The 16,540-nt window shown below is 50.8% G+C and overlaps 1 protein-coding gene across 1 annotated transcript; it reads left to right on the plus strand.

Moving 5' to 3' along the window:
• Nucleotides 1–5,125: 5,125 nt before the first annotated feature.
• ZP3 (zona pellucida glycoprotein 3) lies at nucleotides 5,126–12,161 on the plus strand (the record flags this gene model as incomplete). The annotated part of the gene is made up of 8 exons (XM_079719542.1): nucleotides 5,126–5,434; nucleotides 7,351–7,473; nucleotides 8,179–8,278; nucleotides 8,356–8,533; nucleotides 8,629–8,746; nucleotides 11,254–11,345; nucleotides 11,481–11,608; nucleotides 11,944–12,161. The coding sequence occupies 8 exons, from the start codon at nucleotides 5,126–5,128 to the stop codon at nucleotides 12,159–12,161; spliced, it is 1,266 nt and encodes a 421-aa protein (XP_079575668.1).
• Between the last annotated feature and the right edge of the window lie 4,379 nt (nucleotides 12,162–16,540).

A 16,540-nucleotide genomic window follows, 5' to 3' on the forward strand; every position in this document is an offset into this window, starting at 1 on the left:
TGGGCCCTGGCAGTGAGAGCGCGGAGTCCTAACCACTGGACTGCCAGGGAATTCCCGACAATTTATTTTTTAATTATTTTTATTTATTTTTTAAGGTAATTTTTAACACTCTGTAAGTAAAAGCCAGAAACATTGTACAAAATATTCGTTTTCCTTAGTTGTAATCAAAGTCATGGACTAAGTCAAGAGGTCTGTAAATTTTGTATACCAATTTGACATTTAATAATGAAATAGTGAAAAGTTTCCCAGAACTGCTTTCCTTTTATACCCCTAAATCTCTTTTCATCTCTTTCACTGCACAAAAAACGTGCCAAATCTCACCCCATCGTGGTCCCTCCAGCTAAAGTCTGGCTACAGAATTAATGCCATAGCTGTAGTGTCAGTGGCTTGTTTGTGGGTGCGTCTGGCAAATTCCATCTGTCCCACAATTTTGGTTTCTTATTCTTAATCATACACCTATTTTGTCTTCCCAGGGTGATAAGAAGAAAGTCCTATTTTTAAAGCACCTATTGAATATCTGATATGAATAGCTGGGGGAGAGGCATGTAAATCCTAACACTTGTTTGTATTAGAGTTATTTGGATGGGTATATCTCGCTGCCAACACACCCAACTGGTATTATTAACTTTTCTATAAAGCATCAGAGAGGCAGTAAGGGTTAGAGACAAAAGACCAGGAGCTAGAGTCTGATAGATCTGGGATTGAACTTTGTTTGGGTGTTCACTGGTACATCGTGACCTTGGGTACAACTTCTCTGAGTCCTAGTTTGCACATCTGTAAAATGCGGTCAATGACACTTCCCTAGGTGGGTATAAGGATTAGGGTACTCAACCTAGTCCCTGTGTATTGTGAGTAAATGATGAATGGTAATTATTATTATTATAGCTATTTTATCATTATTTATGAAAGTGCCCTAAAAAGTCACCTTTCTTTTACGATTTGTGCTTTTTTGTTGGGGGAGGGCATGGGGGTCATATTTAGCAAATACCCTTCACCTCACTCTGCCCTGGGAGGTTGTATTTCCTTCTAAAAGTTTTAAAGTTTTGTTCTTTCACATTCAGCTCTTTAATCTCTCTAGAATTCATTTTTATGTATGAAGTAGAAATCCAGGTTTTTTTCCCATATGGATAATACTTGTCACAGCTTCTCTTACTGAGTTGTCCATCTGTTCCTTCTGTCATGTATCATATTTCCACTTATGCAAGTGGCTGTTTTGGGGCTCTCTCGTCTATTCCACTGTATTTTTTTCTTGTCCTACCAGCACCCTGCTTTCACTACCATGGCTCTATAATATGTCTTAGTATCTGTTAGGGTGTGTCTCTCACATTGTTCTTTTTCTTCAAAAGTCTTGGTTTCCTTGGCCCTTAGCCCTTCCACATAAATTTTAGAATCATCTTGTCAAGTTCCACACACACACACACACACACACACACACACACACACACACACTCACACACACACACACAACCTGTTGAGATTTTGATAGAACTTATAAATTAATTTTGGGAGAATTGATATCTTTGAGGTTGCATTTCCCATCCATGAATATGGAATCTGTCTCTGTTTAGGTATTCTCTGATGACTTTCAGTAAAGTTTCATAAATTATTTCTCAAAGATCTTACACATCTTTTTGTTTTCTACCTAGTAACCTCAAACTTTGTTTCAGCCATTGCTTTTGGAAACTGGTTAACAGCCTTCTTCTGAAAACGAATCCCTTTGTCCTCTCTTTCACTTGAATCTGACCTAGAAAGGGTTTATTTTTAACCTTTTATTTTGAAATCCTCTTTATCCTTTACCCAGATATAGCAAATATGAACATTTTGCTACATATGATTTTTCTATCTCTGTATGTATGTAATATGTATATACAAGTAATTTTGTGTATATGTACATATATACCCATACACATATACACACATATGTATACACATACATGTGTGTTACACACACACACATATTTACACATACATAACTTTTTTCTAAACCCTGGGTATCATATCCTCACATCAGGAGGCACGTGATGTCCTTTTATCCCACCAAAAAAATAATAATGTTTATTCAACTAATAGTTAGCTTTGACAATGTGGCTAAAGTGCTATTTGCCAGATTTATCCACTGTAAAGTAGCCACTTATGCCTTTGTAATTTTTTTTTTTGTGGTACGTGGGCCTCTCACTGTTGTGGCCTCTCCCGTTGTGGAGCACAGGCTCCGGACGCACAGGCTCAGCGGCCACGGCTCACGGGTCCAGCCGCTCCGTGGCATGTGGGATCCTCCCAGACCGGGGCATGAACCCCGTGTCCCCTGCATTGGCAGGCAGACTCTCAACCACTGCACCACCAGGGAAGCCCTGTAATTTTTAAAAAAATTTATTTACTTTATTTATTTATTTTTGGCTGCGTTGGGTCTTTGTTGCTGCGTGTGGGCTTTCTCTAGTTGCAGCGAGCAGGGGCTACTCCTTGTTGTGGTGCGCAGGCTTCTTGTTGTGGAGCACGGGCTGCAGGCATGCAGGCTTCAGGAGTTGTGGCATGCGGGTTCAGTAGTTGTGGCACGCGGGCTCTAGAGTGAAGCTCAGTGGTTGTGGCTCATGGGCTTAGTTGCTTCGCGGCATGTGGGATCTTCCCGGACCAGGGCTCGAACCCGTGTCCCCTGCATTGGCAGGCAGATTCCCACACACTGCACCACCAGGGAAGCCTTTATTCCTTTGTAATTAATAAAGAATCCTTAAGGAGAAACTTCGAGATTATGTATTCTAACTTCCCTCAACTACTTTTGTTTTGTTTTTATTGTTTTTATTGTGGTAAAATATCCATAACATAAAATTGACCATTTTAACCATTTTAAGTGTACAGTTCAATAGCATTCAGTATAGTTGTGTAACCATCACCACCATACATCTCCAGAGCTTCACCCCAGCTTTATCAATATATAATTGACATAAATCATTGTGTAAGTTTAAGGTGTACAGCATGTTGATATGACTTTATACTGCAGACTGATTATAGGGTTAGCTAACATCTTCATCACAGCATCAGCTAATTCTTTTGGTTTATCATGGGATATATATATATATATATATTTAAAATTTTAATAGGTGATAGCAAACGTTTTAGAAGAGTTAACTTTGGCTGCGCCGTGTGGCTTGCAGGATTTTAGTTCCCCAACCAGGGATTGAACTCGAGGCCTTCAGCAGTAAAAAGGTGGAGTCCTAACCACTAGGCCACCAGGGAGTTCCCTATCATAGGATATTGAATATAGTTCCCTGTGCTACACAGTAGGCCCTTGTTGTTTACCCTTTTTTTTTTTTTGGTCGCGCTGTGCGCCTTGCGGGATCTTAGTCCTGACGGGTATATAATAGTTTGCATCTGCTAATCCCAAACTCCCAATCCATCCTTCCCCTACCCACCATCAGCTGACCTTTAACAGGCTCTAATGCTTCTTGCCCGAATCTATTAATACTGTGATGATTGCAAATGGTTATTTTCTGAATCTATCTTCCTTCCACGATCATTTGCTGGCATTGTATTGTAAGGAAGTTTCCCTTTTATGGGACAAGTTTTCTCATTCGTGGGTTTTTATGTATGTGTTTAGCATCAGCATGGACACTCACGAATTCTTATTTTATTCAATGTGTAGTCCTTTCTGTCCTCATTCATTCTGATGTACAGTTGTTCCCAATTTGGCCAGTCCCCCCCCACCCCATTAATTTGACTCCTGTGTTCTTTTAACACGTTCTCATCATTTTGAGAGCTTTTTAAAATTTTTATTTATTTATTTATTTATTTTTGGCTGTGTTGGGTCTTCATTGCTGCACACGGGCTTTCTCTAGTTGCGGCAGGCGGGGGCTACCCTTTGCTGTGGTGCGAGGGCTTCTCATTGAGGTGACTTCTCTTGTTGCGGAGCACGGGCTCTAGGCATGCGGGCTTCAGCAGTTGTGGCGCACAGGCTCAGTAGCTGTGGCTCGTTGCGGGGGGCTAGTTGCTCCGCGGCATGTGGGATCTTCCCAGACCAGGAATCGAACCCGTGTCCCCTGCGTTGGCAGGCAGATCCTTAACCACTTTGTGGGCATTTTCTGGCATGACAAGATGTTCCAGATTCACCCTGTCTTTCCTGGCCCTAGCCCTGGAATCAGCCATTTCTCCCAGGAGAGCTGGGTCCTGCTTTTAAAGAGGAATAGTATTTAGAAACCACTATCGGGGCTTTCAAGAATTTTAAGGAAAATGCTCTGAGCTGGTGGCCCTGCTTTGGTGCATTCTGGCCACCAGGGGGAAGCACTTCTCAGAAAAATGTAAAAGACCCAGAATCCGGTCTGGGTTGGGTTCCTGGGGGCTAGACTGGCCATGCTCCCTGATGGAGGTGTCTCTAGTCCTCCTTCTGGACAAGGGGAACACACATGCTCACCACCACCCCGTGTGCGTCCAGACTCTCCCCCATCCTCACCCAGATTCCCACCAGCAGTACATGCCTCACCCCCGCCTCCCCCCACAAATTTCTGTTCTGTTTTTCCTGAAGCCCTCTAAGGGGGGTTAACTCCAAGGCAGAGAGGGAGAGGGGCTGACGGATGTGAGGCTTCAGTAAGGCTCATCCCCAGCCCACCACAACCAACCCACGGCTGTGGGTAACAAGTTCGGAGGGGCCCCTTCCCCTCTCTCCGGCTGGCTGTCCTTCAGGGGCCTCAGGCCACAGCTGGCTCCCTCCCTCTGGACCTGCTGGGCAGGAAACCTAGGTGGGAGGGTTTCTGCTGCGGTAGGCCACCCAGGCGAGCCTGGAGCCTGACCTCTCACCTGCTTCTCTCTGTTGGCTTCCTCCCTCCTCCCCCCTCCCCCCACCCGTGTGGATCAGGTCAGAGGAAGTTGTGCGGGCAGTTTCTCTCCTGCAGTGGAAGCGTGGGGTCCTAACCAGTGGACAGCCAGGGAAGTCCCAGAGTCTGCATTTCTAACAAACTCCCAGGTGATGCCGATGCTGCAGGACCAGGAGCCACTTTGAGCAGCAGAGGCCTAGCCCACTGGATTGGCTGGGGAAGGGAGGTAACTGGGAGCTCAGGTGTGAGTAACCATCATCCGGGCTATAAGATAGCGGGGTGGTGCCTGCCCAGGAGTTACTAGTAGGAGCGACTTCGTAGGCACCATGGGGCTGAGCTATAGGCTGTTTGTCTGCTTTCTGCTCTGGGGGAGTCTGGAGCTGTGCAACCCCCAGCCCATCTGGCATGATGAATCCCAACATCTCATGCCATCGAAGCTACCCGCCGTGATGGTGGAGTGTCAGGAGGACCAGATGGTGGTTACTGTCAGCAAAGACCTCTTTGGCACCGGGAAGCTCATCAGGCCTGCAGACCTTACCCTGGGCCCTGACAGCTGTGAGCCGCTGTTCTCTATGGACACGGATACCGTGGTCAGGTTTGAGGTTGGGCTGCACGCCTGTGGCAACAGTGTGCAGGTGAGGCTTGGGCCCCCTCGGCAGCCCTGGCCTCGGTGGGATGACATGGGAGGGGGCCGGTGATGGGGAGTGTGGATGCAGAGCCGGTGTCAGGCGGGGCTGGGGTGAATTCCTTTCATTTGTGGGGTAGGGTGGGTGGAGCAGTTGAGGCCTGAAGCTGGGCCTCAGTGGTATGGGGATGCGGGGGAGTTCCTGCCTCTAGTTGCCTAAGCTGAGGAGGTGGGGTGCAGTCCAGAGATGGCAGTGCACTTTGGGCCAGACTGGGCACCCCTTCTCCGATTCCTGAGGATTTTTGAACCCCTGGAGGGCATCCAGGAGAGATGCAGCCAATGTAGGGGAGGAGGGTGTGATAGGATCCCCTGTGGGTAGCCCAGCACTTGTGAGGGGCCCTAGAAATTTGTATGGAAGAGATGAACTTTGACACCTCTGAAAGCTCAGAAGTCATCACAGAAAAAAAACACCAGAATTTTGGCATCCCTCATCCATGTTTAATGGCTTTGAAGCCTTGAACTAAAAGTGATGTTGAGGGAGGGGGCAAAGGGCATCGTGTTCATCTGTGTTGAAGAGGCTCAAAGTGGGTCCCATGGGAGCGGTATCAAGTAGGGGGCGTGTACAGGAAGAGAGCTGAGTAATATTCGGGCCAGATGCCTCCCAAGGAGAGGGGGGAGGGGCAGAGCCTCAGACTAGAGGAGGGGCCTTTCAGCAAGGCAGGGCCAGACCGGGCCCAGCTGGTGCACGATTCCCTGGACCGACTTCTCCCGCTCAGAGAGCCTGTCCTCCCCTCTGTCATGCCCCCCTGCCCACCTGGCCTTGGAGCACCATCAGCCCCCGGAGCCCTTCTCTGGGGCTCTGGTCTCAGTGTGGTGCCCAGGGCTGTCCTTGAAGCCTTCTGGGCCTTGTTTCCCTGGGGAGAGCGTGGGGAGGCCGGAGCTGTAGGAGTTAAAGAATGATCCTAATTTAGTAACTCCCAGCCTTGGGGCATTAGAATCACCTGGGGAGTAGTTAAAACTCCTGATTCCCACAGCCCACCTTAAATCGGAATGGAGGTGGGGACAGACATCAGTAGCTTTAAGATCCCCAGCTGACTCCACCGTGGAGCACAGCCTGATGACACCTCTCCCCAGGACAGTGTTGCCCAGTCTCACCAGATGAGAATCCCGCGGGGCCGAGGCGGCTTCCTGGGAACGCCACCTGTGCCGGTTCTCGGGGCCCACACTTGGTTTAGTGATGCTCTGCTGTCCTGAAATTCTTTCCTTTTGAACAGGGAGCCCCACGTTTTCACTTTGCACTGGGCCCCATGTATATGCAGCCGCTCCACCTGGGGCCCTCGCTGATAGACAGTTAGGATTCTCCCCTGAAGTTTGAGCGGGCCGAGGGCAGGGCCAGGCAGCTGTTCACTGGGGGGCTGGGGGTGGGGGGCGGGTACTGCAAATTGCCCCAGCAGCACCACCTGCTTGTGTTCTTCTGGCCTCAGGCAACCACTAAAAACCAGCTTCCCCTTCTGTGAAATGGGCTTGAGAATAAGTCAGAAGAGGGAGGGCGAGTTAGGTAGTAACTGCTGTGGCAGTGAGTTAAAATTCCTGGAAGTTTCTCACCTCTTCCTGGAGGCTTTCTTGGCCTCAGGCCTCTCCTGGAAACGGAAGTGGGGTGTGTGTGTGTGTGTGTGTTAGGGTGGGGTGAGGGCAGCAGTCTGAGAAGGGAGCACACACCCGATGTCTCTGGTCATGTCACCATTTTGGGGTGAAAAGAGGTGCGAAGGGGGTGCCTGTCCAGGCTCTCCAACGGGTCAGCGGCAGAGCAGGCTTTGAGCCCAGGGCCTGTGTTCTCTCCACCTCCAGCAGCCGGCCCTCCTGCCCCTGGCTGGGCACATCAGGGCAGGTGATGCTGGGGGAGTTAACCCCTCCCCTTTCCCTCAGGTGACCGACGACGCCCTGGTGTACAGCACCTTTCTGTTCCATAACCCCCGCCCTGTGGGAAACCTGTCCATCCTGAGGACTAACCGCGCGGAGGTCCCCATCGAGTGCCGCTACCCCAGGTCCGTGTGGGATGGGCCTGTTGCTGCCCCTGGCGCAGAGGTCCCTCAGCAAGCACGTCAGCCTCCTGGCAGGCATCTAGCTGTGAGGAGGGGGAGGTGCTCGGGCTGTGGTCGCTGCCCTCAGTCCTGGTGGGAATGGAGGGCCTGCTGCCTCTGCTCTGAGCCTCTGAAATTGGTCTGGGCCACAGCTGCCTCTTGGTGGTAGCTGCGAGGCTGCCCGGCCACTGGCCCCCTCAGAGTTCAGAAGTGGTCTTTCAATAGCGCAGGGGTGGGTTCCAGGCTCTGACTTTGGCCATCACAACCTGCTCTCTCCCTCTGGCTTTCCCGCAGTGGCTGAGCGAGGGTGGGGAGGTCCCAGCGTGAAGCATGTGCCTGTGAACTGGGGCATTGAGGTGGGAGGACAGGGCGACTGGTTTATAACTACAACACCTGGCCCTGTGCTGGGCCGAGTGCAAAGACCTTGAACCCTGCCCTCCCATCTGGGAGGGGAGATGGTGTTGATACCACGAGGAAACAAGGGATGAGGCATGTGTGCAAGGGCTTCCCAGAACGAGATCCTGGAGAGGGGGGCCTCGGACAGTGGGCAGACACATCTGGGCAGAGCCGTACACACCCCAGAGGAGGGCAGTGTGTCACTAGTAGGGGCTGCAGCCCAGGGACCTGGAGCCCCGGGTCAGGTGTGGACAGCTGCTGTTCTCTTCCCAGGCAGGGCAATGTGAGCAGCTGGGCCATCCTGCCCACCTGGGTGCCCTTCAGGACCACGATGTTCTCGGAGGAGAAGATGGTTTTCTCTCTGCGCCTGATGGAGGGTGAGCAAGGAGAGCTGGGACGGGGGCAGCCAGCAGGGGGCGCTCTGGCAGACCCTCACCCTGGCCTTTCCTTGCAGAGAACTGGAGCGCCGAGAAGACGACACCCACCTTCCAGCTGGGAGACAGAGCCCACCTCCAGGCCCAAGTCCACACTGGCAGCCATGTGCCCCTGCGAGTGTTCGTGGACCACTGTGTGGCCACGCTGACACCGGACTGGAACACCTCCCCTTATCACACCATCGTGGACTTCCACGGGTAAGGCTGGGCTACCTCTCTAGGGAACACTTGTGCAACACGACCTGTGTCACCCTCCTCAATCTTTAACTGTGTTTCACTTGTTCTCTTTAAAGTTGTCTCGTGGACGGTCTCACCGATGCCTCCTCTGCTTTCAAAGCACCCAGACCCAGACCAGAGACCCTCCAGTTCACAGTGGATGTGTTCCACTTTGCTAATGACTCCAGAAACACGGTAATGGCTTAAGAGCCTGGAATAAGGCTGAACTCACAGGGTCAGGCTGACCAGGCTTACTAGCCGGTGTGGTCACTCACTAGCTGTCCCCTTAAGCAGTGATTTGATAGTTCTGCCCTATCCTAGTAACTTGTCAAGTAGATAAAGCCATGGGCTCTAGTGAGATCTTTGGGAAGGCACAGGCCCTAAGAGACCGGTAGGAAATCCGTGAAGGATGGAGAAATTCAGGGATCCTGGAAACAGAACAAACTAGGAGAATAGGAACGCAGGAGACCTAGCTGACAGCTCACATCGGATGAGCACCAACAATGCAGCGTCTGATGACCAAGTCACTGACCTTGTCCCCACCAAGGTCAGCAGGGCCAGAACCCAGGTGGGTTGAGTAAAGGACTTAATAAGAGCAGGTGTCAGCTTTCCTGGAGGCTTTCTAGAAGGGCAAAGGAAGCAGGTTAGAACTTTTCATGCTAGGTAGCCTCTCGAACTTGATCATAGGCTAGACCTGTGACTTTTTGAAACCTGAGTGCATCAGTATCACCTGGAGAGCTTGTTGAAAGAGACCACTGGGCCCCCCACCCAGGGTTTGGTTCAGAAGGTTTGGAGTGGAGCCTGAAATCTGCATTCCTAATAAGTTTCCAGGTTCTGGTGATGCTGCTGCTCTGGGGTCCACCCTTTGAGAACCACTAAGCTAGGAAGCTCAACTTGACACTAAGGGTGGCAGAGGGGGGAGGGAGCTAAAATGTGGATCACTCCTGATGGCTGGGCAGGAAGCACAGTTAGGACTGGCCTCTAGCCAGAAAGTGCTGGTAGAATCTTACAAACGAAAATCAAGAAGTTTTTAAACAAGTTTCCTGAGATAGGATTGGGAGGATGTGAAATTTGGAATAGCTGGTCAGGAAGGATTAGTGACTGAAGCAAGGATTTTCAGCCGTGGCTCTGTACTAACCACCTAAGGATCATCAAAATACTGATACATCCCATCTGTTTTCATTTAACTGAGGTGGGGCCTGGCATCAACTTTACCAGTTTCTTAAAATCTTCAAAAGTAAAGCCAAAAGAATTTCACAGCAAACAGCTATGTACCTACCATCTAGGTTCTACCATTAGTATCTCCCCATACCTAGCCACTAGTCTCTTTATTTAGAAATGCATCAGAAGCCATTTAAGCTCCCTGGCGCGTCTAATAAGCAGCTAGGTTTACAAACCGCCAAGCCAGAGGCTTACGTGGCTGGCTGGCATTGAGGGACGAGCGGTGTGAATTTTTAGACTTTGCTGATGCTACCTCACCTCACCCAGAAGTTCTGTTCGGAGAACAGAAGTCATCTGCTACAGATGGTAGACAGATAGAAGGAAGGGCACAACTGAAGCTACTGGGAGATGTCCTGGAGCTTTCTGATGGCAGGTCCTGGGGTGAATGGGGCTGGGGATAAAAGAAAATAGACTCGGGAAGGGTGCCAGTGCCCAGATCGGTGACCCTGGGGGTCCTAGGGTAGAAGATCCTGGTTGGGGTAGGAAGTCGACCTCACAGGTGGTCCAGGGGTGAGGAAGGAGGGGATGAGGCTTCACACAGGTGGTGACCATCAGCATGTGTGACTCTTGAGCCGGCATCTGCCTCTCCAGGGATGGGGTGGGGGTGACTAAGACCAGAGGACCATCCTGATCAATGGAAGGCAGTCTTGAGCTCTCGGAGGGCTCTCCCTCAAAGGTGGGCGGGTGGCTTGGCTGATGGCAGCTATGGCACAAGGGAGAAAGCTAACGAGGAACCACCCTGGGATCTGAGGCCCCAGTTAGCATCAGCAATATGTTCTGGGAAGAAGCTGAGGGTCAAAGCAGTTCCTTCCTGTAATAGGAACACTAAGGGACCCGGAAACCCTTCTTTGGTAAGGGGGCTGGGGTGTGTGTGCAGGTAGAAGGTAGGCAGCCAGAAGTGCAACCTGGCTGGTTCAAGTTTCCGAAACGGTTACCCTGCAGGCACGCTTGGCCACTAGGTGGTGGCCAAGGTCTGTGGTTCTGCAGAAGGCTTTAGGAAAGGTGGTGGCACCTCGGTTTCTTTGCAGGACTTGGGGTGTGTGTGCATGTGTGTGTTGAGACCCTGAAGTAAGAAGGGGGACCTCTGACTGTGGGGACTTCTTCCAAAAGGATGCAGGCTGACCTGAGCTCTGGTTTTGTCAAAATTCCCCCCACTCCAGCTGGTCGGGTGGGATTTTGGCCCCTTTGGATTTGATTTCCTGTCTCTGAGGTTCTGACTTAATGGGCCCCGGGGCTTAGGCATGCTGAGTGATTGGAAAAGTATGGGAAAGACCAGAGGAATAAAGGTGATGGTTCCGATTTAGAATCCAATTTGTAACTTGCTCTGAAGTTCGAGGTGAGTTAACCTCTGAGCCTGCACTATCCCATCTCTAAAGTGGGCTTCCCCTCCCCCTCAAGGGTTAAGGGTTATAGAAGAACTGGCTTACCTAGTCACTGCACTGCCTAGAACTCTACCTCGTAACAGCTGCTCTTATTTCCAGATATATATCACCTGCCACCTGAAGGTCACTCCGGTTGACCAAGTCCCGGACCAAATAAGCAAGGCCTGTTCCTTCAGCAAGTCCTCCAATAGGTGAGGAGACCAGATTGGACATAACCAGGGTAGCAAACTGGCCACGCTCCTGTTGATTCCCCCAAGGTACTACTATCAGCAAACCGCTTCCTGCAGACTGCACAGCCGTCTGACCCTTGTGTCTTTCCCTCTCAGATGGTCCCCGGTAGAAGGCCCTGTTGATATCTGTCGATGCTGTAACAAGGGGCACTGTGGTATATCAGGCCGTTCCAGGGGGCTGCGCCACCTGGAGGGACAGTCTGTTCCCCGCAGTCGCAGGCATGGTAGGTCTCCAGAGGGCCCCAGGTCTATTGCCCTTCCCTCGGTCTAGGGCACCGGATGTCACTCTAGGGTGACACTTGTTCCCCATTTAAGGCTGCTTACCCCTAGGGGGATGCCATTTTGGGGCTAAGTGGGAAAGGCCCCAAGCCCTCACCCTGCTGTCGGCTGGGGCCATTCTGCAGTCATTTTGGAGTCATAACACATAATCAAGGGTGTGGGAGAATAATGCAGCTGTTAGAACTAAACCTACTGGTCTAGAACCCACTGAGCAACCCCAAACCCCTAACCTGACTCCTGTGTAGGGACTAGGGTGACCCTTGAATGTCTTGTCTTTCAGTGACAGAAGAAGCAGATGTCACAGTGGGGCCACTGATCTTCCTGGGGAAGACTAGAGACCACGGTGTGGAAGGGTCCACCTCCTCTCCCCACTCGGTGATGCTGGGCTTAGGCCTGGCCACTGTGGTGTCCCTGACTCTGGCCACCATTGTCCTGGGTTTCACGGGGAGGCGTCGGGCTGCTTCCCACCCTGTGTGCCCTGTGTCTGCTTCCCAATAAAAGAAGAAAGTGACCTCTGGGGTGTGGCACAGTAACTAGATGGGGGTGAATTGGGAGGGGCTGTGTAGGGGCGGAGGGTGGACTGTAACAGTGTCGTGGGTTCAAGCAGTGAAATTGAAGTACCACTGTATCTTTAGCAAGTCTGTATATCAGAGAGGGTAGGGCTTCCTCAGACCAGGGCTTGTCTTCCCAGGGCAAGTATAATCCCACATCTCCAAGGAGGCCAAGATTGAGAGGTGTTGGGGGCTAAAGTAGGGTGGGCCCTGCCAGCCCCGCTTCTAGGGGGGCAGAGGGTCCTGGCTCTGGGCCCTATGGATCTGATGCCAGGGCTGGGGGCAGGGAGGAAAGGACTTCTAGTCGCCTTCCCTAATGGCAGCAGGCACGAAGCCACATGTCCACGTGCTAGAAGCCCAAAGGCCAGAGGTGATGGTCTAGGGCAGTGGTCACCTGTGACCTGAAGTTGCTGTAGGGGAGCCCTTCTGGCGGGTGAGTGTCATGGCCAAGTCACCAGCTGTGGGTGCTTCAGGGCTTCCTGTGACCGAGGGCAGCTGCCTCTCTCGGCCTCCCCCACTTTCATCCCCCAGAAGCTGCCGTGCTCCCCCAGGCCCTGGCCACAGCCTCTGGGAGTGCTCAGCAAGGGAATGGTGCCCCGGTGGTGCCCAGGAAGCTTGTGGCGCCTCTCCAGGGGAGGTGGCCGTGCTCCCGCTGTTGAGGGCTGTGACGTCCCCACCATTGGCTGGCCCTTAGCTCCGCAACCTCACCACCAGCTGCGACTCATTCTCACTGGGTGAAGATCTCCTTCACCGTGGAATCCCAGCTTTGCTAGTCACCTGCTGTGAGCCTGGGCATCCTTGGGGGCAAAACGGGGCTGGTACCTGCTGGGCAGGGCTGTTAGGTATAAACTGATTAGAGTCAAGTGGCACTTAAATACATTCAGAGCAAGATCTGTGAGATTCTGGGCCTCAGAAGTACAGGAAGGCCTAGCACGGTTTTGTGAACACCATTGGGCATCACCTGGGGATTTGCGGGAAAGGCAGAGTTTGGGACCCCATCCCAGACCTAAGAATCTGCATCTCAACAAAATCCCCAACTGATTAAGGTGTGTGAAGTACTCTGGGCCAGCAGAGTTCCATCAAGAAGGAATCCTGTCCCCCACTCCCATCAGGTGTGCTGTACGGGTGTAAAAGACTCGGGGGGTAGAAGGAGTGGGCTTCCTGGAGGTGGTGATCCTGGAGCAAATCCTCAAAGAACGAGCAGGTCCTAGCTGGGCAAAATGGGGGAGGTGGGTGTGGAGGGAGGAGAGGATGGTGAGAACCTGTGGCTGTAGGAATGGAGGGCCTGGATGTCCAGTAAGGGGGAGAGTGGAGAGGCTGGCCACATAGGGCTGATAACATGAAAAAGAGCCACTGAAGGGCTGAGTGCCATGGATGGGCCGTCCCTGTCAGGGAGATCGACCGAGCAGCAGAGTAAAACCTGGAGGCTGACAGAAAGCCAGCCTGGCTCCCTGCCACGGCCGTGCTGGCAGTTCACTTCATCTGTAAGATGAGACTGTGTGAAGACTGAGTAACAGAGCACTTGGTGGAATCCTGGGTCACACAGCAGGATCCCTGGGCCAGATGGCCTGTCTCACATCCCACCCAGCTCCACCCCTGCCCGAGCCCGTTTCCTCCTGCTAAGAATCATTCTGTTTCAGATGGGGGAGTTCTCGACTTCAGGATTATGATGAGGATTCATGTGACACTTGGAATGCAGCGTGTGTTCAAAGCTGGTCTCCAAGCAAAGGCTACTCCCAGGACGCCCTGGGAGACGGTCCTCGCTGCGACCACCCACCTGTTACTTGCCCTCATGGTCCTGGGTGTTGCAACATCTTGGAAACTCATTTTTCATTCAACTTCTGCCATCCTCAGAGGAAGTGGCCGCGTCTGGTGTGGGGAGGAAGTGTGCCGAGAACGTAACCTCAAGTGTCAGCCCCAGCTAGTTCCAGGAGGTGGGTGCCCTCAGCTCGGGCGGAGAGGCCACCTCCAGCAGTAATGTCAGAGGACGCTGCCTTCCTGCCTCAAGGTGGAACTTCCGTGGGAAAGGGAGGAAGATGGCAGGCCCATTGCTCAGGCCGCCTCTTTCCCAGGCATTTGGGGAAAGTCCCTATTATATCCTGGGAAACTCTCGGTGAATCAACACTTTGAGTGTTTAAAACTGCACCCAGAGTCACATAGCACATCCTGTGGGCTCCAAGTGCACCTGTTCGCTCTCTTGGGAGACCCCACACTCCACCCTCCTGGACCAGGTTGCAGCTCCAGCCTATGGGTGTGCCCCCATGATAAAAAGTTTAAAAAATAAGACAACTTAATCTTAAAATTTTGCCTTCCTAATAGCCAGGGGTAAAAAGGGAGATATGAGGTATGTTAAAGAACAATGAAAAAAAAATCATGATCCCACAAATATAAAATTAAAACATGTCAGAGATCTTGTTTGAACTCATTCATTGAGGGAAACTGCAAGATGGAAAAAACTGGTTCAGAGGAGAATCCAAAAAACAGATTTACAAAGGTGATCAGGAATGCAGACATGAATTTGCTGATAGAGGCAAAAATGGCTTTCACAGACAGAAATCAATTGCATCTCTATGGGTAAGAGTTATCTGCATTACTATTGGTTTTGTAAAATACCTTAGTCAAAGACTAGGAAAGTCACAGATTCTTATAGAATCAGATACCTAGGTGTTCTCTAACACCCTTCCAGATTAACTTTTTGCCCATTTCAAGGTCTTTTACAATTTTTCCTGACAGGTGTGAGACTTATCAGGTATTTTTATCAATGGATTCTGAGCAGCTCCTAAGGGCTAATGGAAGTTTCCAGGAGGAGGTTGGATATCACCAGAAAGATAACACTGTGTCTCCCAAGGGACCACCTGCCCTCAGCCTTCAGGTTAGGACACCTTGCTTGTCCACACACCACAACTGATCCCTTCTCTTGAGCAACTCAAGATTCCAAATGAGTGTTAAAAATAAAGTTCAACTGAGTAAATTTAAAGATCTGATTGGCTTCATTCCACGATTCATGAGTTCGGCAGCATTCCATCTAGCAAATAGAAAGGAGCTCCAAAGAGCTGTACAAAGTGAAAGGCTTTTATAGGCAGAAGGGGGCGGGAAAAGGAAGTTTCTAGCAAAGAGTGGATTGTTTCAGGCAAAGTCACCTTCCTATGGGGGACAGAAAGGGTCTATGGGCGAATTACTTCACTAGTGCTGGCCAGGTAATTCCAGATTGACTGGTTAAAGGTCACTTTCCTGGGAGAGGCTGAAACTGCAATTAGGTAATAAGTCTTGGTTTGCTGACATGCGGCTTAGCACAGCTGACTCCATTTTGGGCCTGATCTCCGGTGGCCTCGGACTTGCAGCGGCTTGAAGCAGGGTTTCAGTTCCTGGCCAGTGATTGAGGTCGGGTCATGGCAGTGAGAGCACCAAATCCTAGCCACTAGACCAGTGGTCAGTGACAAGGCCCTGGCCCGTCAGCTGTGTAGAAATGAATTTCCACATAAAGACGGAAAGTAGTGAAGCAAGTAAAGTGTTTATTAGGAGAAAAAAGTGTACACGTGGATAGACACACGGGTGAGGTCAGAGAGAGAGTCACACACTCGTGGCAGTTTGAATCACTCTTATGGGGCATTTCTTCCAGATTTCCTTTGACCAATCATGTTGCTTTACCTGGTTCTGAGTCCGTATTTGGTATATCTCAGGGTCCTCCCCTGTGTGCGTGCGTATCTCTTAGCCAAGATGGATTCCAGCGAAGAGGTCTATGGGTAGTTGACATCACTTATTATGAGGTGGTGCCCCCTTCCTTTTTGACCTCCAAGGAGCCTTTCTGTGCATGTGTAGTCAGGGAGGTCTCCTTGACTTCAAGAATCAGGAATATGTCGTCTATTATCTCTTATCTGGTTAGGGCCCAGCCTCCTCCATCATCCTGCTTTTATGGAGTTTCTGTCCACAGGGGAGAAACTGTTCAGCTTGGGGCCCATCTATCTCCCGCCTCAGGCTTGTTGTCTTTTTCTTTTTTTTTTTTTTTAACAGCAGAGTGCCAGAGCATTAATTTACAATAAGAACAGTAACTGTGGGGTGGAGGCTAGAGGTCAAGTGGGATTGCTTAGATTTAAAACAAACTTCTCCAATGAACTAACTGTGAGTTCACATCAGTTATTTCAGACTGGCAGCAAGGGAACTAGCAAGAAGGACAAACCAGTTCATCAAATTTTCCTCCCAGGGACTGGGAATTATATAAGATGGTGCCTTCAGGTGAGACTGCTTCCCTCCTCAGGGCTGCAAAACCACTGCGCTTTTGTTGGCTGTGTAGGTCACACCTGGGTCCTGAGTGAGGCCATCGCCCAG

Source organism: Hyperoodon ampullatus (genome assembly GCF_949752795.1).
Source record: "Hyperoodon ampullatus genome assembly, chromosome: 14".
Taxonomy (NCBI): Eukaryota; Metazoa; Chordata; class Mammalia; order Artiodactyla; family Ziphiidae; genus Hyperoodon; species Hyperoodon ampullatus.